Genomic DNA, 24492 nt, shown 5'->3' with positions numbered 1-24492 from the left:
GAAATATTAACTTCAAGTAAATGTAATGCATCTTATGCATCTCTCATTTCCTTTAATACATTTATTTTGCACTAGCTACAAAAAATAGTTCCTCTCAGCGCCTTTTGGACAAAAATGTCCCCATTGAAACACATTGATTTTTAATCGCAGTGCCGTTTAACTTTAAAATTATAAATTTTGTTAATAGGCTTTCATTCTGTTGGCAAGGCTTCAAAATTAAATTTTTTACCAGATGGTGCCATTTTTTCAGGTTTGGCCTATAAAGCAAATACACGCTTTATTCCTGTTTTCTGCTTCTGCATATTATAGAACCAATTGGATAAATAATACATCTGTAATTGTGTGTGTTGGTATGGATGAGTGTGGTTTGTATGTGTGTCATAAAAAAAAAGTGTGTTTGTACATGTGTGTTCTTGTAATATTTGAGAGAAAAACTACTGCAAATCACAAATCCAACCACTGTGTGCATCAGCGGAGTTTTGCTGGCATCTAATGGGGAAAATGTTGTACTGCGCCCAAACAAAATCTTACTGAAAGCTCATTTTTTGAGATATCAACCTCAAATTTGGATCACAACTTGTTTAGATTTATAGTTCAACATATTTCATAAAATATATATTTTATATAAAATATTGTTCATAAATCATTTTAATGAACTTAAAACTGTATAACTTTTTTTTGGTTTCACTTTTTAAACTTTTACTTCAACAATAATCTGCCATGGGTCTTCTTTAAAATGAGACCAAACTTAAGTCTGTGCTCCCAAGCTTCTAATTTTATGACCGTTTGTTGCCATTTTTGTCCACTATGGACCTATGTGTACATTTTTTTATTTATTATTGATGCACAAGGGTTAAGTGTCCACTAGCATGGAGTGAGCATGCATTTTCAGTGGAAACTGACTTGCACTGAGTTGCACGAAGTAAGTGTCGAAGTTAGAAAACACTGAATTACACTACCATTCAAAAGTTTGGTGTCGGTATGATTTTTTAAAAATACAACAAAAACAGCAAGATTCTGGAAAATTATTTAAAAATGTAAAAATAACTGCTCTAATTATTTTATTATACTTTAATGTAGAATTTATTCATGTGAGCAAAGCTGAATGTTCAGCATTATTACTCCAGGTTTCATTGTCACATGATCCTTCAGAAATCATTTTAATATACTGATTTACTGCTCAAGAAGCATTTCAATGTAACAATCATGCTGCTTTATGTACCTTTCTACAGTATTCTTTAATGAATATAAAGTTATCATTTATTTAAAATTGAAATTTGCTGAATAAAATAAATAAAAAATATTTTTTTAACAATAGTGTAACGGCGTTTAGCTCCCTTTCCAATTCCATCTTCCTCTCTTTCATCCCCCCAAGAATATAATAAACTACACCTTTATCTGATGCATAATTTCCATCGGCGGTTGTGGACCTCAGGAGCAGAAAATGCTATGTAATGAATGTTGTTTGTGTTTGCTTGGGAAACCCCGTCAGTGTTCATGCAATATCTAATCAGATCATATACATAATCATACACACATCTCCAGCTCCACGCAGCACTCAGATTTGACCTGCCTTTAGTTTTCTCACTCTTATTGCATGCTCCTGCGCTGCTCATGCAGTGGATTATCATCTCTATAAAATAATAGTTTGAAAATGTGCTTTATCTGTGGCACACTCTAATTCAGTAGTTGAGTCTGTTTGAATTTTCGCATAGATGAGTAAAAGAGAAATAATAATAGTCTGTCAATGTTCAAAAGACATGAAGGATTTTTTACATTTTTTTTTAGTTTGTTTGTGAAGCAGCAGGTTTGTTGTGTCTGGCCCATTTTCTCAATCTAATCTCTCTGCTCCATCTGGGAAGTATTTAAAGGAATAGTTCACTCCAGATTTCTGTCGTTTACTCACCCTGATGTTCCAAAGCCGTAGGAGTCTTTTTCTTCCTTTTAACACAAAAGGAGCGGGATGATGTTACGGATCAGGGGTGCGTTTTCCAAAAGCGTTTTTAGCTAACTATGGTGGCAATTTTAATTGAACTCTATTGGTAATGACGGAACATGTGACCAGTTGCTTTTGAGAGACGCAACCCTGATCTGTAACCTCAAAAAAGCATCATAAAGATCATATAACTTTGTCAGTGTAAAAATAGGGAGATCGTTTTTTGGATGAACTATTCTTTAAAATTGGCCATAACCTAAAGTCTTTTAAAAAATCTAAAAACATACTGTCCAGTTCAAAAATGTGGGGTCAGCAAGTTTTTTTTTTTTGACAAAAATAAAGAAAAAGATTACTTTATTTACCAAGAACACAATAAATTGATCAAAAGTGACAGTAAAGATAATTATGATGATTTCTGATTCAAATGAATGCCGTTCTTTTAAACTTTATATTCAAAGAATCCTGAAAAAAATGTATTATGGTTACCACAAAAATATTACATAACGCAACAGTTTTTAGCATGAATAATAAATGCTTCCTAAGCATCAAATCAGCATATCAGAGTTATTTCTGAAGGATCATGTGACACTAAACTGGAGTAATGATGCTGAAAAATCTGCTAAATAAATTACATTTTCAAATGTATTATTTATTTATTTTTAATTGTAATTTTTTTTTTAAATATAACAGATTTTACTGTGTTTTTCTATCAAATAAAAGCAGCCTTGGTGAGCACAGGAGACTTCTTTTAAAATCTTTACAAAATCTTTCTGACCCAAAACAGTTGTGTATTTTGGTTGGATCCAGTATTGATTTAATTAGCTGGTGCATTTCTGTGTTGTTTCTTGATTTTAGTCTTAATAGTCTGTCTTATCTGAGTCACTACAAACCTCTGAGACTGTAGGATCAACCAGATCAGTCAGCGATAAGAAGAACCATTTACTGTGTGAGCCATTAGGTAGTGCGGTCGGTCTCACTGGGGAATCGTGGTGTATTGATGCTTATTGGAGCATTTGAGATGTCAGGTGGCGAAGGAGCACAGTGCTGTTTCTCATGTGCTTGTACAGGCTGGATTATACCGGTCTGTCCATTTAAAAGTTGTGTTGGTGCATTGTTTCCATGGTTTCTGGTCTGTTGGCTCATTCCTGTGGTTAGTTTGTTTTGCTCCAGTGATTCTTATTTTTGAGTGGATCTCATCTGCTTGATTGATGGGAGTATTGAATGGATTGTGAATCAAAGGCACGCTATTGTTCTTGTGCAACCCACAGTCTATAATGAAAATCTCTAATGTAATCAGCAGAACTCCACTTGTATATATGGGTTTTTTCAGTGTGCAGGGCTTAGTTTCACATAGCCAGACTTTAAACTATCTGTATAAGTCTGTCTGAATGTTTGTTTTGTTTTGTTGTGCTGTTGTTAATCTGAAATGGAAGCCAAAAACACAGAATAAATGATCAGAAATGAGTGATCTGAATTTATATTTGTCCAAAAAAGTTTTAAAATGTTAAAATATTAAACAATATTGCTGTTTTACTGAATTTTAGATCAAATAAATGCAGCCTTGGTGAGGCACTTTGTAGTATCTTTCAGATTCCATGAACCTCACAAACTTCGTCTAGTTAATAGTTCTTTCACAGATGTGTTCATTGTAACAGTCTGGTAACCTGTTTCACTGATATAAACCTGTGCGACCTGACTAATTTGTAAAGCTGGCCTGTCAGTTTGTGACAGGTTATTTTTTAGCAGCTCTTGCTGTATTGGTGTACATTATGTATCAGACGGTCATTGGGCGGTCCGTCTGAGAGATGTACTGTCTGTGACTCAGCACCCTGGACAGCAGCACTGAGAGGGATAATTCACCCAAAAATCTAAATTCTCTCATAATTCTGCCTCATGTCATTCCAAACCTGTATGATTTTCTTTGTTCTGTGGAACATAAAAGATATTTTGCAGAATATTGGTAAGAAAATGGTTTTGGGTCCCATTGACTTTCATAGTATGGATGGAAATACTATGGAAGACAAAAGGGATCCAGAGCTGTTTTATCATCAACATTCTTGATGGTATCTTTTATGTTCCACAGAAATTTATTCAATTTTGGAATGACATGAGGGTGAGTACATCATTACAGTTTTCATTTTTGGGTGATCCTGTTCCTTTAATGCATTGTATTTATTGCTGCATGATGCTGTTTTTTCTGTGACGGTCGACTGCTTATGTAGGATGAATGCTACTTTGGATATCATTTCTTTGGGAAATGATAGGTGTCCTATGTCTGACCCAGTCCAATCGGATTTGGTAACCACACTAATGACTTTTTGGCACAGTTGTTACTGTGTGTGTGGACACATTAACACACGTTAAGCACACTGACAGCGTTTAACTTACTGGTGGCTTGTTCTGGACAGGGACAGGAAATTGCGCTCCCCAACAATGCTGGGGGTATCCATTACTGCTCTATTGTTAGTCCTGTAGGCTATTATTGTAACTTACTCTTAAGAGATGTTCCTGCACTCTTCCACTCCCACAGGCATGACACCACCACAACTGTCTGTGTGTGTGTGTGAGAGAGAGAGAGAGAGAGAGAGAGAGAGAGAGAGACCCACTAGAGATGAAAGGATGGTTCTTGCATTTTCTGGTCTTTATATATATGCTTGTGGCTTCACATAAACATAAGAAAGAGTTTGAACCCTTCAGCCATGCTTACAAATGTCTGAATGTCATTGCATTAGATAACAGAATATCAAACCAAGTGGCACACAACAAATCATACTTCTAAACAAATGATATTTTTCTCAGAAATCCCCATTTTTGTTATTCTCCTCTCCAGATGATTTTTTAGTAGTTGTATGAAGTCAGTTCTCCTTCACATGTGTTTTAGTGGAGTAATCAGTTCTTTTGAACTTTCTGTTCATCAGCGATAACTTGAAAAATATATATCACAGTTTCCACAAAAATAATAAGCAACAGAACTGTTTCTTGAACATCAAATCAGCATATTAAAATGATTTCTGAATGATCATGTGACACTGAAGACTGGAGTAATGATGCTGAAAAAAATCAGCTTTGCATCAGAGGAGTATATTACATTTAAAAAATATATAAAAATAGCTTTTTAATATATTTCACAATTTTACAGTTTTTTTGATAGACTAAATGAAGTCTTGGCATGTCGAGAGACATGTTAGTGTTAGTGCTTTCTTTTTTTTAAAGTGAACATTGGCTGATTTGACGTTTTGTTATCTAATGCAATGACATTTTAAAGTACGACTTAAGGCTAGAAACATGCTTAATGCAAGAATGTACGCTTGCTGAAAACTCAGGGTTGCATTTGTGTGCTTACATTGTTTCTGGCCTTCTGTGTTATTATCCACATCCTGCTGAAAAACCTGCTTAAAACTGCTTAAGCTGGTTCACTGGTCTTTGCTGATTTAGGATGGTCTCCTAGGATGGTCTCCCAGACTGGCCAAGCTGGTGTTTATCAGGGTGACTTGCCAGTTTCTTAGCTAAAAATTGCCCAAAACTAGCAAACCAGCTTAGACAAGCTTGTTTAAGATATTTTTCTCAGGCCAATCCGATCTCTTTGAAAAGTAATAGCACACTTTAACAAGCCAGATGATTTGATGTTTCATTCATACCTGTTACAAGTTACTCACTGAACTTTTTCCCATAACTGTTTTATTTGTTTCCCTATTCTCTATTTTCTTTTGGTATTTACATGATCATCATATTGATTGTTTGTGTTTAGGGTTATGCCGCAGCATCTGCTTACGGATCAGCAAAGTGAATGTGCGTTTCTGAAATCTGGACATATGGGGTGGCGCTAAATGTGAGGAGGGATTTAAAGCTGTCACTCAAAGGTTAACCGGGGTCTGCCATGACCAATCACAGCGATTCGAGCTCAAATGAGATTGCCTTTTGATCCAGATGCCACAGCGGAAGCGATGACAGCTGGAATCAAGAGCTCCCCAGCGCTAATCCTCTTTTAAAGGGAAATGTGTTCAAGGGAGGCACTTCCCCTGCCACCCTGCTGAATGGTCCTAATGAACAGGTGTCTGCCTCTATGATGGGCTGCCTTGAACTCAGCTGCTATTTCAGGCATCGCTGTGTGAGGCGAGCTGTAAATTTAGCTTGCTTTTGGCTCGAGAACAGTCTTCATTCTAGCATGCGGTTATGCCAAATTGAGGCTGTGTTCCAAAACCCTAGGTAGGGAGCGTTTTGAGGCAACTTAAATATGCTGCTGCCTTTTGGCCAGTTTTTAAAGGGCATTTGCAAAGAAGGTAAATCTATAATGCGATAAGCGCAGTGAAAAAACCTGGCCTAATATTACCAAATTTGATGATTTTCAGTTCAAAAATATCAATAAAAACTTTTTTTCACAAAATAAGAATGAAGTATAATTTTTATACATGTATCAACTTTAATGCGCTATTCAAAGTAAAAACAGTAGTCAAATATCAAGTTTTAATGGCAAAGTATTTACTTTACTGTCTGCAATGGAGTAGAGAAATATGTTTGATTACACCTTTAATGTCAAAGAATTTCCATGAACACAAGTTTATAAATTAATATCTTTTTTTCACTAATTCTGTAACTTTCTGTCAATGTTTGGATGTTGGAAAACACCCACAGATGTAGCAGAAAATATCATGTTTGCATTTTAGGCATAAAATAATGTCTTCAGAATCATTCATACATCGGATCGGATGAGATTTAAACAAATAGTAGTAACTTGGCTCAGAGGAAGATATGAATCATGACTTTTTGTGCCAGTTTGTCTGGTGTTTAAGGGATTGTTTAAAGCCAAAATGCTACAAAATGCATCATTTTGTGAGAAAGTGCTTGAGCAAAACAGGTACTCGTTTTAGAATCCACACCCCAAAATGACTAAGAAACAAGATTTTATTAAATACATTATTAAATGCTGACACGCATCAATTATTTCACTCTGATTGGAAACTGGCTATTTAAGCTAATAACAACTTGCTAAAACCAACTAAAAACTCTTGTAAAATCAGCTCTAGTTGTGTGGTACATGGAGTTCTTCCCTTGTAAAACCCTTAATTTATGAGATTCAGTTTAATTTAGGATGCTACCTTTCTGGCATCTGCCTATAGGAAGTAGGCTGCAAGATGACGCACTAGTTTCTGGAAGTGAGCCTGTTCTCACACTTACACGCACACTTTGGCTCTTAATGCAACTTGTGTACTGTGGTTTAATCAAGTGTGTGTTTATTCAGTGGCACTCTGTGGTCTCTCAGATGGTTCAGCGGAGGTCATGTTGACCTGGCTTTTTCTGGCACGAGACTACACCATTTCTGCTCTTGCAGTGATTCTGCCACCTGTTGCCACACATGCACACAGATTTCCACATTCATAATATGAACTGGTCTCACACTGTCCCTCCACCTGTCACACACTCATTCACACAATTCTGCCAGCTTAAATCTTATGCTTATATAACACGTTCTCACTCCCTTGACACTTGGTCAGGATCCCTTGGCGTTGCTTTTTGACGTCCAAGGTACTCCTTTAGCGCCTTTTTTGATGCACAGGGGTATGCTTTTAGCGTCACCTTTCGACGTGCAGGGTCCTCCATTGTTTTCAGTTGTTTGTCTTAATTTAATGGTTTGCATGCATTTGTAAAAAATAGAAATAATATTATATAAATATATACTTTCATTGGAGCACCTAACCCCACCCCTACCCTAAACCTACCCACTTCTGAACAATATAAAACACGTGGCAGGCAAATAAAAGTACATTCACTGGTATTATTGCAAAAACTGACTATAAAAAAGCAGTATAAAAGCATTACAAACAAGTCGTGTTGCATTCCAAGTCTTCTGAAGCCATACGATGTCTTTATGCGAAGAAGAGAGTAAAACATAAGGTTTTAATCACTGAAAATGATGCCGCTCCGTTAACACGCTCACATCTCATTCAAAAAGATACTCCCGTCCCATCGCAATCGGTCATGAGACACACAAGAGCCAATAGCATTTCACAACCAAGGCTGGCGTAAGACTTCTTCTTGTGGCATTTTTTGAATTTGCGCAGATTGTACTCCGGGTCTGAGCTTTATGGTAGACGGAGATGGCGATCACGTCTCTATTCCTCTCACAAATCAATCGTTTGGTCTCGGAAGACTTAATATTGATTAAGTCTTAATGTTCATATTTTTTGAATAAATTATGACTGTAGCTGTATCTTCCTGTTATATATTGTGTTTTATTGACAGAAGGCAGGGGTTAAGGTAATGGAGGACCTTGCACATTGAAAAATGATGCTGAAGGGGTACCATGTGCATCAAAAAGCGACGCCAAAGGGTCCTGACCAAGCGTCAACGTGATGAGTTGGGAGTGAGAATGTGTTGCCTTATACCATGTTTTGAACCTTAAAGAAATATTTCTCGGTAATTTCAACTGTTATTTTCACAGATTATGCACAAGAAATTAAATCTCTTATTCTCACCAAGGCTGCATTTATTTGATCAAAAATGCAATGAAACACTAATACTGTAAAATAGTATTAGAATTTAAAATAACTCTTTCATATTTTATAATATTTTAAAATGGAATTTGTTAAACAATGGCAAAGCTGTATTTCCAGCATCATTACTCCAGTCTTCAGTGTCACATGATTCTTCAGAAATCATTCTAATATGCTGATTTGCTGCACAAGAAACATTTTTTAATTAAAAAGAGTATTTTTACTCTATAAAAATTATTTAGCCTTTTTCCCCCTTGCCTATGATGTCCTGTGCATGTCACCTATGGCAAAAGTATGCAAGGATGCAGTTCTGGACTTTAAAAATAGTCTGTGAATAATTTTTGAAAAATTAAAATTAATCTAAATGCTTTACCAAGCTGTACATTTCTCTGTTCAGTTTTCCTGCTACAGGTCATCTGAAGTGTACAACTGTACACAGAAAGAGAATTAATTGCGATAACTCAATATTTTTTCTTTAAGCTCAGTCTGGAGGTTGTGGTGGGGATGGCAGACAGGAGAGCGCGGGCGCTGCCAGCCCCACTGACCAGCACAGACTGGCACACTGGCAGCTGGAATTGTGGAGTAATTATGCCCCATGCAGAGATTCAGCTCTGTGTTATGTAACAGGACTTTCCTCTTCTTTGCATCGCTGATAGCGGGAGGCCAGTGTGTCCACGCTTATACACACACACACACATACTTCAGACAGAACAGCGTTTTAGCGCCAGCTGAAAAATTATGCATTTCTTTTTTTTTTCTCTGTGGTCTGCTTATTTCTCGGCACGTGCTCTCTGACCCTTTTAATTAAACATACTTTTTGGTAATGGTCCATAAAGGTGTATGAATGTGTAATCTAGTGTTTCCACGGCGTAAAGGTTAACATGACAACCTCACACAACGCCACGCTGTCCTAATAACATAGCAACTGTCAGTACCAGCGAGCATGTTCATTTCTAAATGACCTTATATAAATTAAGAGTCCTGTTTACATATTGTTTATAATGCTTTGAGAAAGAGGAAGTGAGAAAAACACTACTATTAAAAGGGGTTGTGTAAGTACATTACTGATCCTGTTTTGTTTTCACAAAACTGGTTCAAAATCATGGCCATAGACAAGGTTTGAAAATGAGTGCAGTCTGGGGTGGGGTTAAGAATTGTGCTATTATAACCCCTACAAATACAACTCATTATATACACTAACACTTTAAAAGAGACAAAGATGTGCATGTTTGTGAAAGATGTTTTCTCTGTTTTGGAGGGATGAATACTGTTAATTATTCCATATTTATTGCATCAAAATTTGACAATTTTTTACTATAGGATAGGGGTGGATAATTGATCAATTGTTTATTAACCATGCAATAATACATATTACTGTAATAGTTTTCATTAATAATAATCATTGCTATATAGATGATATAACTTTGTCTAATGCATTTATGAATGTTTTTAGCGTGATTTGTGAAAATTTAAGTACTATACTGAACGACAGTGGGTAGTGTTTGCGTTGGCTATTTCATTTCATTCTGTAACCTACTTGTTCTACAGGTCCGTGTACTAGTGTTAATGTTTTTGACAGGGTTGATAATGTTTCTGACAGATAATATCATGCAATTTTTTGCGTTTCCCTTACCCAATGTGCTATCCTCCTGTCAGCAATAACCTGTCCATGGGCTTTTTTGATTACTGTCAGTTTAAGTGCCGGCGATCATGCAGTGTTGCCAGATATTGCTATAAAAACAAATAAACACTGAAAAAGATATAAAAAATAAATCAAAGTACATTTTTTTTTTTGCAAATATGATAAGGATATTGCTGACCCTTAACTGCAACTTTGCACTTTATTAACGTTCTAAAGTGTCAAATTAAGTGGAAAAGTCGAGTTCAAAAATGCTTATAATAGCTGGATCCCGTACCCTCAACTCTCTCAAAACTCGTTCACTCCGCCAGCGTCTCGCAGCGATCGTTTTCATTCCACGGACGCTAAACATTCTTGCAAACCGTATTCTACATGTCATGCCAACACTCACATGAGGAGTTTTAACCCCTTAACTGTCACTCACAGTTTTGAACATAGAGATTATAGAGCACTATTCAAACTTAAATGTTTATAATTCATGAACGAAAACATTTTGTAACATGATTTTTATGTACCATTTCCATGGTAATGCAATGTCTGATTTTAAAATGGGTTTCAAAGGATGAATTTTGAGATTTTAAGTTTTCAACTATATAATTTCTTATGATTTCTAAAGCGTGATAGGGAAAAAGGCAACTAGGAAAAATGTCAGAACTCCTGTTGATGTAGATTTTTCAGGTGCACTCTTGTCATACATTAATCTATTCATTTGCCTACATATTTTTTTTACAAAAAAGGTGGAAAAATATCTATTTAGGAGTCTTAGACCTTTCCAATGATATATCGTTTGTATAGTTTGATTAGATTAGGATTTAATTGTAAAATAGTGAAGTAAATTTAGGTTGCCCGTATACGGGCAGGTGACAGTTAAGGTTAAACAGTCTAGTCATTCAGTTTAATCAATTTAAACAAATTAGTCATTCAGAGAACCAATTTTATTTTTGAACGTGAAAAATTTACCGATGTCCGGACCTCGGTGACCTCATAGCTGGCGACGGGCCTGTTCAAAAGTACGTCCACAGATGGAACTGATGAACGTTAAGTTGAAAATAAACAGGAATGCTCCTTTAAGAGGAGCGTGCTGCGAGACTGATGGTGAGATGTGGGGTGTGTTATTTAAAGTGATGAGTCAGCTCTCATTCTATAGCTGTCACATCAATGAGGCCTCTGTCTCCACCTCCACTCGAGCACCACAGAGATCCAGAGAACAAAGAGGGACGAGGAGGAGCGAGGACAGTCATTTGAGGTTAAATTAACAGTCTGAGAACAGCTAAGAAAGAGGGATAATTTGGTTAGAACATCACACTCAAGATGAGTCAAGGCTTAACTTGTGCAGTTTTTCTGCAATTTAACACAACACCACAGTGCCAGTGTGTGACTGAGACCGAAGGAAGCCATCTTGCCACATAGTCAAACTATGTATTGTATATTTCAAATTTCACTTCATGTTTAAGATTGCTGCACTCTTTTATGTGACAGATGCAGAGGTTGACATCTGTTCCTTAATATTTGACCATTAGGGGGCAGTGCCACACTGTTTTACCATTTTGCACAGAATGTTTCAGTAGATAATTGCTACAATTTTTAACTTCAGGTGAATGCACACAGGTTACAGGTAAAAAAAAAAAAAGGTAGTCCACATTTAGCAAAACAAAACCTGAAGCTGCTAGGAATCTGCTAGGGCTGATGGCATGATGTACTGTTTTTTTCAGGATTTCTTATGTTAGGGTGTTTATTAACCCTCCTTATTGTAGATTTTATTGTATTTATGTGTTTGAGTTTCAAGCTCAACACAGTGCGTCTGATGGACTGTGTTTTGTGGACGGTGTTAGTTATTTATAAGGTCGACTCATGCAGTGTATTTGTGGAGGGCAGAACGATAATTTCCCCCTTTTTTTCTGTTATCAATTTCATTTAAAGTTTTTTCATTTAAGTGTTCCATGTCTTTACATGTTTTCTGTTTCTGTATGTTTAAAATGTTCATGTTCATATCTGTTTGCATGTTTTGTTTGGTTTGTTTTGCATGTATTGGCAGATGGTTCATATGACTAAGATCGTATTAATAATAGCTATATATCAATAAAATGCATGCATATGTATATAATTCAATAATAAATAAGAATTAATTATTATTCATTAGTAATCATTATTCAATATGAATAATATAAATATGAGATATTATATTAATTTAAAAATATCAAATGATTGATATTGGATAACTCCCCTTGTTAACCCCACATGATAAAACGGATATGGCCAGTATATTACATGTATTTGTCTTTGTTTGAATGTGTTTCTATGTTTTTATGATCATTTTTTGTTTGTTTGTCATTTTTAGAATGACACTTTTGTTGTCTTTTATTTCTGTTGTCATCCTGCTCTTATGTTCACTTATTTATTTTTTTATTTTTAGGGTCAAAGAAGATGCAAAGTCTCAGCCAGTCCAGTAAGTAACACTCAGTCAGGCCTAGACGGAATCTGTGGACCTTTCCTGCATTTTCCACATTTTCCCACAAAAGCTGCAGAATACTTTTATTGGCAAGTCAAATCATAATCAGGTCAGCCAAATCATTTAGTAAACAAACAATAAAGGGGCAGAACTTTGTTGGCCGCTCGAATTCTGCAGTTTTTGTTCATGCACAGATTCAGTGTGGGCCTGATCTTAGCTAGAGACCTCAAGGCTTTGACATTCCCGCCTGGCTGGTTAGTGGCGTGTACGTTTGCTGTGGCTTCCTCTGTGATTGGCGGCTCTTTTCCCCTCCTCTCTCTAGTGATTGGCTACCTGCAGTCTGTCATGGCTCTGTCTGAAAAGCTTTTGGCAGCTTCATCCACATATAGGCTGGATGCATCAGTCCTGCTTTGTTTTGCCTGTTCGTTGACTCTGTGAGTTGCACATGGACACTTTGATCTCTTTCTATGTATCTGTGGATACACGACTGTATCCTGGGCTGATGGATGCAAAATTCATTTCACTCGCTCCGGCTTCTTTGCTTCCTTCTCCGGCTGACTGTGCCTCCTCTTCTGTTTTTCCATCTCTTAGTTTTCTATCTTCTCTTTTTCTTCTTACTCTAGTCTCATATGGCCAGAATTTTCAGCAAGTCCATTTAGTTTTACTCAAAGCCAAGAAAAAAATGGAAAACTTTGACACATCTAGTGATTTTTGTTTTTACCAAAAAATCTTTATAGCATCCGTGTACATTATGGGTGGGATACAAACTGTATTCTGACTTCTGGGCATAAAGCCGACCAATAAGATTTGAGCTTGCCAGATTGAGAAAGTGACCAGTTTTGTGTGCAATATGCATGAGGTTGTCAGTGGGTTGAGACTAGACTGTCCCTCTCTCTCTGTCTTTCTTTCTCTCTATCCCAGTAGTTTTTGTAGCTGTACATGTGTGTTTCTTATGTATGTAGCTGCACTGCAGTTGTCATGATGATATTGGTGCGTGTGTTGAATGGAAGCAGGCTTGTTGACCGGTTTTTGAGTTGCGCTGTCTGCTTGTTCATACAGGTGGTTTCCCTTTAGCGGAATCACTGATCTGGTTAATAATGTTCTCCAGCCCCAGACAAAGTCCCAAAACCAACTGCAAACAGAGCCTCCAAAGGAGCCAGAGACGTAAGTAAGACTGAATGGGTTCATCTTTGTCCTCAACACTCAAAACGCTGTATCGCTCAGACAAACCTTGAATTAAATGTCATTTCTAAGGATATGACTCCCCTTTCATACATGGTCAAAAAAGGCTATCAGTTCACAGATGTTTAATAAAATGAATGGTATTTTGATAAATTACACATACATTTTCTGGTAACACTTTACACTAAGATTGAATTTGTTAGCATTAATGAGCATTGAGACATTATGAATTAACAGTGTCTTTTTACAGCATTTGTTAATCATTAATTTGAATTTCATTTTTAGACACATTGATAGATAGATATAAAATGTGTTAAAGTTTATCGTTAATTGATAATTCATGCTCATTCACTATTTTATATTAAATGTAAAAATTGTGTATGTAAATATTTTTAATGCCTTATTTTATATTTTTAGAAACTGCCCCTTATTTTAATAATAAATTATAAAATTATTAATAACATAAAAAATGTACGCATTCATGTTCATTCATCATGTTTATTTATAAAAAATAATGCAAATATTATTATATGTAGAAATCAATAACATATTATTTGTTTGATTCATTCGTTATATGTTATGCATTAATTCATGTTATCAAATGTAATCTTTTTGAAAACTTACCAGTTTGCCTAAAGTCCTTAAATGAAGATGAATTAAAGGCATTACGTTATAGTGGAAAATAAAAATATTGGATAGTTTGTAGAAAAATGAGTTTCAATATGGGTCAGTGGGCATGAGAAATTGAGTTGTTATTTTTATGATATATTTTGTTATTTTTATTATGTGAAATATAATTAATGTGATAAATTGACAGGCCCTATTTATTATTATAAATATGAGCTACTACAGGCATGTTTCGCTCGTTATGACCCATCAGTTCGATTTGATTACGAGATCTGCATTAGAGAGCAGCATTAAGCATGGGTTTTGTGTTACACGAGAAGTCGACTACAAATGTGTAAGTATCTTAAACGGGTAAAGCGCAGGTCTTCAGGTGGCCGCGGTGTCACTCATAAAGGGAGTGCGTATCGGTGTACTGGCTCGTGTTTCTTTGACTTCTCTATCTGCTGTGTGTCAGACGAGACGTGAAGAATGGCGTATGATTATATTATGGGTTATGCGTCTCTGGAGGTGAGCGGTGCTGTGGTCTCCAGCTGTCTGTAATGCTACCTGAGCCAGCGCACCTGCCAGACCTCTGGAGCTCCTCCAGCCTTCCCATCAACCACCTGACTGCTGTCTGGAGACCGGGTGAATATGGGAGGAGAAATGCTGGGTTTAATGTAAAGTCTGTCATTGTTTACTCAGTTCCAAACACATATGATCTTATATTTTTTGTGACACAGACTAAAATCTAATATTGCATTAGCTGAAGGATATCTGCCGTGTATCTGAGAGGGGAGCGAGGGGTCAGACAGTGAGTAGTACTGTATATCCACATGTTCGGAGGGTAAGAGGGCAGAGGTCTAGGGGTTGGGGAAAGCAGACCTGCTCATTGGTGTGATTTGATCCTAGAGGGGTGAAAGGTCACTCACTTGTCTGGTGGCGTCCAGGTTGACAGGTTTAGCCTGTTAGCTTCAGAAAGTTAGTACCTGCTGGTGAGACGCCTGCTTTTCTATTGATGGCCAATGAAAATATATATACACACAATACCAGTCAAAAGTTTTTGAACAGGAATATTTTTAATGTTTTTTAAAGAAGTCTCTTCTGCTAACCAAGGCTGCATTTATTTGCTCCAAAATACAGCAACAACAGTCAAATTCAGAAATATTTTTACCATTTAAAATAACTATTTTCTATTTGAATATATTTTAAAATATAATTTATTCCTGTGATTTCAAAGCTGAATTTTTAGCATCATTACTCCAGTCACATGATCCTTCAGGAAACATTTGTAATATTCTGATTTGCTGCTCAATAAATAAATAAATATTATTACTATTATTATGTTGAAAACATTAGAATAAAATATTTAGAATACAGTAAAAATTTTCAGGTTTCTTTGATGAATAGAAAGTTCAGAAGAACGGCATTTATCTGAAATAGAAATTTTATAAATTTTGTAACGTTATAAATGTCTTTATCATCTTTTGATCAATTTAAATAATCTTTGCTTAATAAAAGTATTAATTTCTATCATTTCTTTCCAAAAAAAATAAAATAAAAATATATATATATATGTATACTGAACAAAATTATGAACGCAACACTTTTGTTTATATTGTGGAAACTTAATTTCCTGTAGAGCTGCTTTGCAATGATTTGTATCGTAAAAAGCGCTATACAAATAAACTTGAACTTGAACTTAAATCTGTGTTAGTGACCACTTCTCCTTTGCCGAGATAATCCATTCACCTCACAGGTGTGGCATATCAACATGCTGATTAGACAGCATGATTATTGCACAGGCGTGCCTTTGGCTGGCCACAATAAAAAGCCATTCTAAAATGTGCAGTTTTATCACACAGCACAATGCCACAGATGTGGAACTCACTTTGAGGGAGCGTGCAACTGGCATGCAGACTGCAGGAATGTCCACCAGAGCTGTTGCCCGTGAATTGAATGTTCATTTCTCTACCATAAGTCGTCTCCAGAGGCATTTCAGAGAATTTGGCAGTACATCCAACCAGCCTCACAACCGCAGACCATGTGTAACCACACCAGCCCAGGACTTCCACATCCAGCATCTTCACCTCCAAGATCGTCTGAGACCAGCCACCCGGACAGCTGCTGCAACAATCGGTTTGCATAACCAAAGAATTTCTGCACAAACTATCAGAAACCATCTCAGGGAAACTCATCTGCATGCTCGTCGTCCTCATCGGGGTCTCGATCTGACTGCAGTTCGTCATCGTAACCGACTTGAGTGGGCAAATGCTCACATTCGATGGCGTCTGGCACTTTGGAGAGGTGTTCTCTTCACGGATGAATCCCAGTTTTCACTGTACAGGGCAGATGGCAGACAGCGTGTATGGCATCGTGTGGGTAAGCGGTTTGCTGATGTCAGCGTTGTGGATCGAGTGGCCCATGGTGGCCGTGAGGTTATGCTATGGGCAGGTGTATGTTATGGACAACAAACACAGGTGCATTTCATTGATGACATTTTGAATGCACAGAGATACCGTGACGAGATCCTGAGGCCCATTGTTGTGGCATTCATCCATGACTATCACCTCATGTTGCAGCATGATAATGCACGGCCCCATGTTGCAAGGATCTGTACACAATTCCTGGAAGCTGAAAACATCCCAGTTCTTGCATGGCCAGCATACTCATCGGACATGTCACCCATTGAGCATGTTTGGGATGCTCTGGATCGGCGTATACGACAGCATGTTCCAGTTCCTGCCAATATCCAGCAACTTCGCACAGCCATTGAAGAGGAGTAGACCAACATTCCACAGGCCACAATCAACAACCCGATCAACTCTATGCAAAGGAGATGTGTTGCACTGCGTGAGGCAAATGGTGGTCACACCAGACTGGTTTTCGGATTTCGCATTTGTAGCATTCAACCCATTTTTTTACCCTAATATAAAAATGTATTTGTATTTCAGTTTTTACTCCATATTTATTTACAGTTAGTAATTGAAGTGCCTCAACTTATTTCCATTATTTCAGCAACATGTATCATGTATATCACCAGTAGGACTTTTACAAATGTGAAATAAACTAAATATGCTATTGCAATGAATGGGAATGCTAATGTATAGCTTTCTCCAGGTATTACAGACTATATATGTGAATCAAACATGCTTTGCCATTTTTTTTTTTTTTTTTTATCAACTGGTTTATGCTGGAGTCAAAGAAGACTAATACAAGTTCAATTACATATGTGTTCATTAAATTTACATGAAACAAACTCCTTTGCATTAAGCATTCAAACTCTCCTGTCAGAGTTAGTGATTAGCGTGAGAATGTGCTCGAGTTTGAGTTTGGTGGGAGGTGGCCAGGTGAAATCTGGGTAACACCCAGGCGTTCTGCTGTAGTAAATAGATCAGCGTGTTCAATAATTCAGCCTGCTAATGAATGTTGCAGGGGCAGATGTGGGACCAAACCTCCTCTAATCGACAGCTTATGGTGTTAGCCCCCAGTATTCGGTTTCCACGGCTACGGTTGATTGACAGGGGACATACAAAATGCATGTGCATCATGCGTGCCTTCAGGTAGCGTTTCAGGGTCTGTCTCAAGCCTTTGACCCCCTCTGCTCTCTTACGGTAATGAGAGGGTGCATGATTAAACAACATCCTTATATAAACACGCTCAAGGTGATCTGCCTGCTCAAGATCAAGTTGATATTTATTTGAATGTATTGATAATTATCAGGTTTTATAGTTGGAACTTTGGGCAGCTCTGTCACGTCTACATCTGTGTCAGTTTTACAGTCTATATGAGGAGATGCACGTGAGCTTGACGTGTTATCATTGCATGAGTTCAGCCACAAATAGTCTCAAGGCTGCACGTGATGCTTTAATTGCTGACAAAGTGGGCTGAAGAACAGAAAGTTCTTATCACTGTTTAGTGTCCGTCTGACACCTCCTGCAGTCGTAACAGAGTTTAATCAGAGCTAGTGCTTATTGACAACCAGCAAAACCTAGTCATTATTGTGATTCTGTGCATATTTCACATGTGAATGTGGGTTTTCTTTCAGCACAGTAAATTCCCCAGTGTACACCGAGCAGTGTTGATTTAACACCAGGAAATTTGCTGTGAGAACAATGTGTTTTGAGGATTTATTCAAAAACATTTTATGATATTGTATATAGGTTTTTTCTTTTTTTAATTGTGTACGAGTAAAAAAAAAAAAAAATCAGAATAAAAAAAAAAAAATATATATATATATATACATATATAGCAATTCACATTTTTTAAAACTTTTATACCATTTTCAGCAATTTAATTTATTGTAATATACACAGTTCAAAAGTTTGGGGTCGGTAGGTTTTTTTTATTATTATTATTTATCTTTTTTTATGTTTTTGAAGTTAATAATCATAAAATAAAATTATTATTTGCATAAATAATTTTTTTCAAACATATAGTAAAAACATTAATGTTGTAAAATTTTATTACAATTTAAAATAACCGTTTTCTAGTTTAAGATATTTTAAAATGTAGTTTATTTTGCAGAATTTTCAGTGTCATTAATCCAGTCTTCAGTGTCGCATTTAGAAATCATTCTAATATGCTAATTTGGTGTTTAAGAAACATTTATTATCAGTGTTGAAGACACTTTTTCAGAATTATTTGATTAGAAAGCTCAAAATAGTAGCATTTATTTTAAATAAATATTTTTTTACATTTTAAGCAGCTGTCTCTTTGCTGATCAATTTAATGCATTCTTACTGATTAAAAGTTAATGTCTTTCAAAAAATGTTTGAGATTACAAGACAATGACATGGAAAGCAAATAGGGACTGTTAGTCTTCATATTCATTTTAAAGCTGTATACTTTTACTATATACAGGTACATCTAAAAAACTTTGAATATTGAGAAAAAGTTCATTTTTTCTTGTAACATTTCAAAAAGTGAAACATTCATATATTTTAGATTCATTACATGTAAAGTAAACATTTAAAAAGTTTATTTGTTTTAATTTTGATAATTAGAGCTTACAGCTCATGAAAGTCAAAAATCAGTATCTCAAAATATTAGAATATTTACATTTGAGATTCAATTAATGACCATCCCTACAGTATAAATTCCTGGTATCTCTTGTTCTTTGAAACCACAATAATGGGGAAGGCTGCTGACTTAGCAATGATCCAAAAGACGACATTGATGCCCTCCACAAAGAGGGTAAGTCAAAGAGGGTCATTACTGAAAGGTGTGGCTGTTTACAGAGTGCTGTATCAAAGCATATTAAATGCAAAGTTGACTGGAAGGAAGAATTTGGGTAGGAAAAGGTGCACAAGCAACAGGGATGACTGCAAGCTTGAGAATACTGTCAAGCAAATCTGATTCAAACACTTGGGAGAGCTTCACAAGGAGTGGACTGAAGCTGGAGTCAGTGCATCAAGAGTCACCACGCTCAGATGTCTTCAGGAAAAGGGCTACCAAGCCACTTCTGAACCAGAGACAACGTCAGAAGCGTCTTACCTGGGCTGTGGAGAAAAACAACTGGACTGTTGCTCAGTGGTCCAAAGTCCTCTTTTCAGATGAAAGTAAATTTGCATTTAATTTGGAAATCAAGGTCCCAGAGTCTGGAGGAAGAGTGGAGAGGCACAGAATCCATGCTGCTTGAAGTCCAGTGTGAAGTTTCCACAGTCAGTGATGATTTGGGCTGCCATGTCATCTGCTGGTGTTGGTCCACTGTGTTTTCTGAAGTCCACAGTCAACGCAGCCATCTACCAGGAAATTTTAGAGCACTTCATGCTTCCTTCTGCTGACAAGCTTTATGGAGATGCTGATTTCATTTTCCAGCAGGACTTGGCACCTGCCCACACTGCCAAAGGTACCAATAGCTGGTTCAATGACCATGGTGTTACTGTGCTTGATTGGCTAGCAAACTCGCCTGACCTGAACCCCATAGAGAATCCATGGGGTATTGTCAAGAGGAAGATGAGAGACACCAGACCCAACAATGCAGATGACCTGAAGGTTGCTATCAAAGCAACCTGAGTTTCCATTACACCTCAGCAGTGCCACAAACTGATCACCTCCATGCCACGCTGCATTGATGCAGTAATTCATGCAAAAGGAGGCCCAACCAAATATTGAGTGCATAGAAATGAACATACTTTTCAGACGCCTGACATTTCTGTTTAAAATATCCTTTTTTTATCTTATGTAATATTCAAATTTTCTGAGACACTGAATTTTGGGTTTTCATTATCTGTAAGCCATAATCATCAAAATTTCAAGAAATAAAGGCTTGAAATATTTCACTCTATGTGTAATGAATCTATATAATATATGGGTTTCACTTTCTGAAATGAGTGACAAAAATATTGACCTTTTTCACAATATTTGAACTTTTTTAGATGTACCTGTAAGCAATTGTTTTGTATTTTATTTTTTAAAAGGTTTTTAGCATAATGAACTGAGAAAAAGTTAATATTTGAATGAAACACAAGTCAATCAAGTCTAATGAGCAGCCACTGTGCAGTAAAATTGTCCTTTTGGTTGTAAACCATGACTAAACCCCAGAATCCCCTTTCTCAAGTGTATTATTGTCTCGCAATGTTTAAACTTATAACATGTTTTCTTGCTGTGTTCTGAATGGCTGTGTTCTGTTCCCTGCAGGAAATTGCACCAGCAATTTGAAATGTATAAGGACCAGGTGAAGAAGATGGGGGATGAGGCACCGAGCACCCAGGAGCAGAAGAGTGATGCCCCCACCTGCGGAATCTGCCATAAAACCAAGTTTGCCGACGGCTGTGGCCACCTCTGTTCTTATTGCCAAACCAAGTTCTGCGCTCGCTGTGGAGGAAGAGTTTCACTGCGCTCTAACAAGGTACAGCCGTAACGCTCCTCAGATCACACGGACGTTTATATACAAGCACTGACTTCAGCTGGACATCAACACTTGTCATTCCTGTATTGATGGCTGTGTTCAGAATGAAAAAATAACATACGATACAGTATGCATTGCATGCTGCCCACTAATTTTTTAAATAACTTACAAAGTGAGAAATGTTGCAAACGGTAATAAACCACACTGTTGTCGCATAACTGTCTGTTTAGCATCTTTGAAATAAATATGGTTAAGCCTTACATTTGAAATAATAATCAGAGAAATCTTTTGAAATGGAACATTTCGACTTTATAGATTGTAAGATATACATAAATGCTTAGTTTTATGATCAAAGCTTTGTAGTTGTAGTGGGGTAAAACATATAATACAGTGCAATACAATGACGATTAAAAGATTAATGTTTCTCAAAAGCCTGAAGTATCATATTTTTTGGGTTTATAAAATATTGATAATCATGTCAACCTTGCTTCAGTCTAGTGTTTATCTTGAAATAATACTAAAAAGTCATTCTTAGATTTATTTGATAAAATCTTGATAAAATTGACGTGAGCCAGCTGAAGGTGAATATTTTCAGAATTATACTTAAATGCTTTTAATTACAATTCTCAGCAAAGTTTTTAAAGCATTGCGTATCAAATATGATACAGTATAGGGTTTACTCGGCAATCCAATCAAGCAATAGGCTAAAATGATTTTTCTAAAGTGACACCAAATGCAATTTCTAACATCAAGTGCATTGTTGGATACAGTATTCGTGTACTGTGCTTTGGTTGTATACTGCACGCAAAATGTACATATGCTGTGCTTAGTTTGCATATAGCATACTGCAAAATAGGGTGCATAGTATGCCATTCTGAGCATATTTGACATTTAAAATGTGATAGTGAGATGTTAATAGATGCTAAAATATTTTAATATTTAAGTAGTTGAACTCACAGTATTAATACAGTATTAATTTTCATACAGAAGTCATTCAACTCATTGTAACACGTTTGGTCTTATTTGTTATTTCCTGCTGCTGGTCGCTGAGGGTTGAGCAGGTAATGCAACGACCACAAGAGGGTGATACTCCCTCTGTTTTTACCACCTCGTCTGTTGGCCCAGGGCGATGGATGTATCAGACCAGAAACTGCTTATCTAACCTTTTGCTGTCTCTCTCCCAGTACAGTCTTAGTGCTTTTAAAGGACTTTGCTCAGAGTAATAAGCGGCGATGTGATTGGCTGCAGTAGTACATGAACATCTCTTTATGTGTGTCTGAATGTCACTCACACTTGTTCTCCCCTCTTCTTTTTTCCCTTGTCTTTCTCTCTTGCTTTTCCTCCACTGTGGAATTGCAACAGGAGGATAAAGTGGTCAGCACCCTTTTTTTCTTGTCTATGCTTTGATATTTAGCTTAGATGATTGCATACCTCCATTAAAGGTGCTGTAAGCGATTATTATTATTATTATTTTTTTTGGAGAAACACATAAAATGAGCCTCAGAAATGTCTCACAGGTAGGGAGGACATCTAAGACTCCTTTTTAAGTCAATTTTTATAAATTCAACTATTATTTTCTCTTGTGGACTATATGTAAACATCTATTATGTGAAATATCTTATTCAGGTCAGTACTAAATAAACAATAACATGCATATTGTATGATATTTTGGTGAAATAATTAACATTTTGCACATTCTGGAAGGGAGATGCAAACATTTGACCTCAACTGTGTGTGTGTGTGTGTGTGTGTGTGTGTGTGTGTGTGTGTGTATATATATATATATATATATATATATATATATATATTATTGTATATATGCGTTTTTAAACAAATTAAAAGGTAATTCATGCACTTCTTATTCATTAAAAATCAATAAAAAATATTTTTTAAATGTGAAAATATGCATGTATTTTTTAAATATTATATTAATATTAATAAATGTAACATTTATCTATATCATTAGATTATATATTTGTTATATTATTGCTACTTGCATGTTTTTTTTTTAAATAGGGCTATACATTTTATTAACAGTTTCTACAATGATGGCAAAATGGTTGGAGTTATCAAAATGGAAATCGCTTACAGAACCTACACTAAATGAGAAATGGTTGTGATGTCGCTATAACCAAACTTGATGACATTGCATCACCCTTCATTTCAACATCAGCACCTTTTCATATTATTTTAAAGTGGGAAAACCACAATAATAGCTTTAAAATAAACAAGAATTGGCTTTGGGAATTTTCATTTTTGTTGTGGTTGTGATTGAATAGTGACCGATGGAACAATAGCGACAAAAAGAACACTATATTATTGCAATTTGATTAGACAATTTAGAGTTCTAAAAGATCTTATTTTTATTATTATTATTATTTTTTAATATATATGTGACCCTGGAGCACAAAACCAGTCTTAAGTTGCTGGGGTATATTTGTAGCAATAGCCAAAAATACATTGTGTGGGTCAAAATTATTGATTTTTCTTTTATGCCAAAAATCTTTAGGATATTAAGTAAAGATCATGTTCCATGAAGATATTTTGTACATTTCTTACCATAAATGTCAAAACTTCATTTTTGATTAGTAATATGCATTGCTAAGGACTTCATTTGGACAACTTTAAAAGCGATTTTCTCAGTATTTTGATTTTTTTTTTTTTTTGCACCCTCAGATTCCAGATTTTCAAATAGTTGTATCTCGGCCAAATATTGTCAGATCCTAACAAACCATACATTAATGGAAAGCGTATTTATTCACTTTCAGATTATGCATAAATCTCAATTTTGAAAAATTGACACTTAAGACTTTGTGGTCCAGGGTCACATATATTCCATTCCAACTGCATCAAATTGAGATTTGGCTTAAATCTTCTACTTCTCAGATGTTTCTCCAGTATATGCCACCTTTATAGGTTCAGAATTTCGTTTTTTATTAAGGACAAAGTTGATCGTTAAATGAGAACTCCCTGAGCAATTAAACAGCAGCCTCTTTATTGTGCATGCTGTTTTGGCTGCATGAGTACAGCGTAGTAAGTGTTGCGTCCGGCTCCAGGCTGGCAGGCGGCGGGCTCTTTGTGCAGAAGGACAATAGAAACGCTCTCGTGTTCCCTTGAGCACAGATGGTGATGCAGCAGGTTCATCTGGAGTGTTCCCTGTTACACACCGACCCCGCTTCTGAGTTATGGTGATCCCCACAGACCTCACTCACACAAACCTGTGAGTCTAACTAGTCTTAATAAAGCCCAATAATATGGCAGTATATGGGAGAATCTCAGGAAAACATAGGTCACATTTTGCACCAAAATCAACTTGGGGAGGGGGGGGGGGGGATCTTA

General features: G+C 36.3%; 1 protein-coding gene across 3 annotated transcripts in view; it reads left to right on the top strand.

Moving 5' to 3' along the window:
* The window catches only part of rims2a (regulating synaptic membrane exocytosis 2a), a gene marked incomplete at its 5' end in the record, with an annotated part of 169336 nt that overhangs the window by 8728 nt on the left and 136116 nt on the right, over positions 1-24492 (top strand). For 2 of the 3 annotated variants that reach the window (XM_079430542.1, XM_079430543.1), the window contains one exon: positions 20943-21153. In XM_079430542.1, the coding sequence (XP_079286668.1) occupies positions 20943-21153 (211 nt within the window). Of the gene's footprint in view, positions 1-12479; positions 12513-13574; positions 13680-20942; positions 21154-24492 lie in introns of all 3 variants that reach the window. The other variant, XM_079430541.1, reaches the window with a different exon arrangement.

Source organism: Barbus barbus (genome assembly GCF_936440315.1).
Source record: "Barbus barbus genome assembly, chromosome: 12".
Lineage (NCBI taxonomy): Eukaryota > Metazoa > Chordata > Actinopteri > Cypriniformes > Cyprinidae > Barbus > Barbus barbus.
Note: the sequence above shows the minus strand (reverse complement) of the source record. Positions and strands in the feature narration are given on the sequence as shown.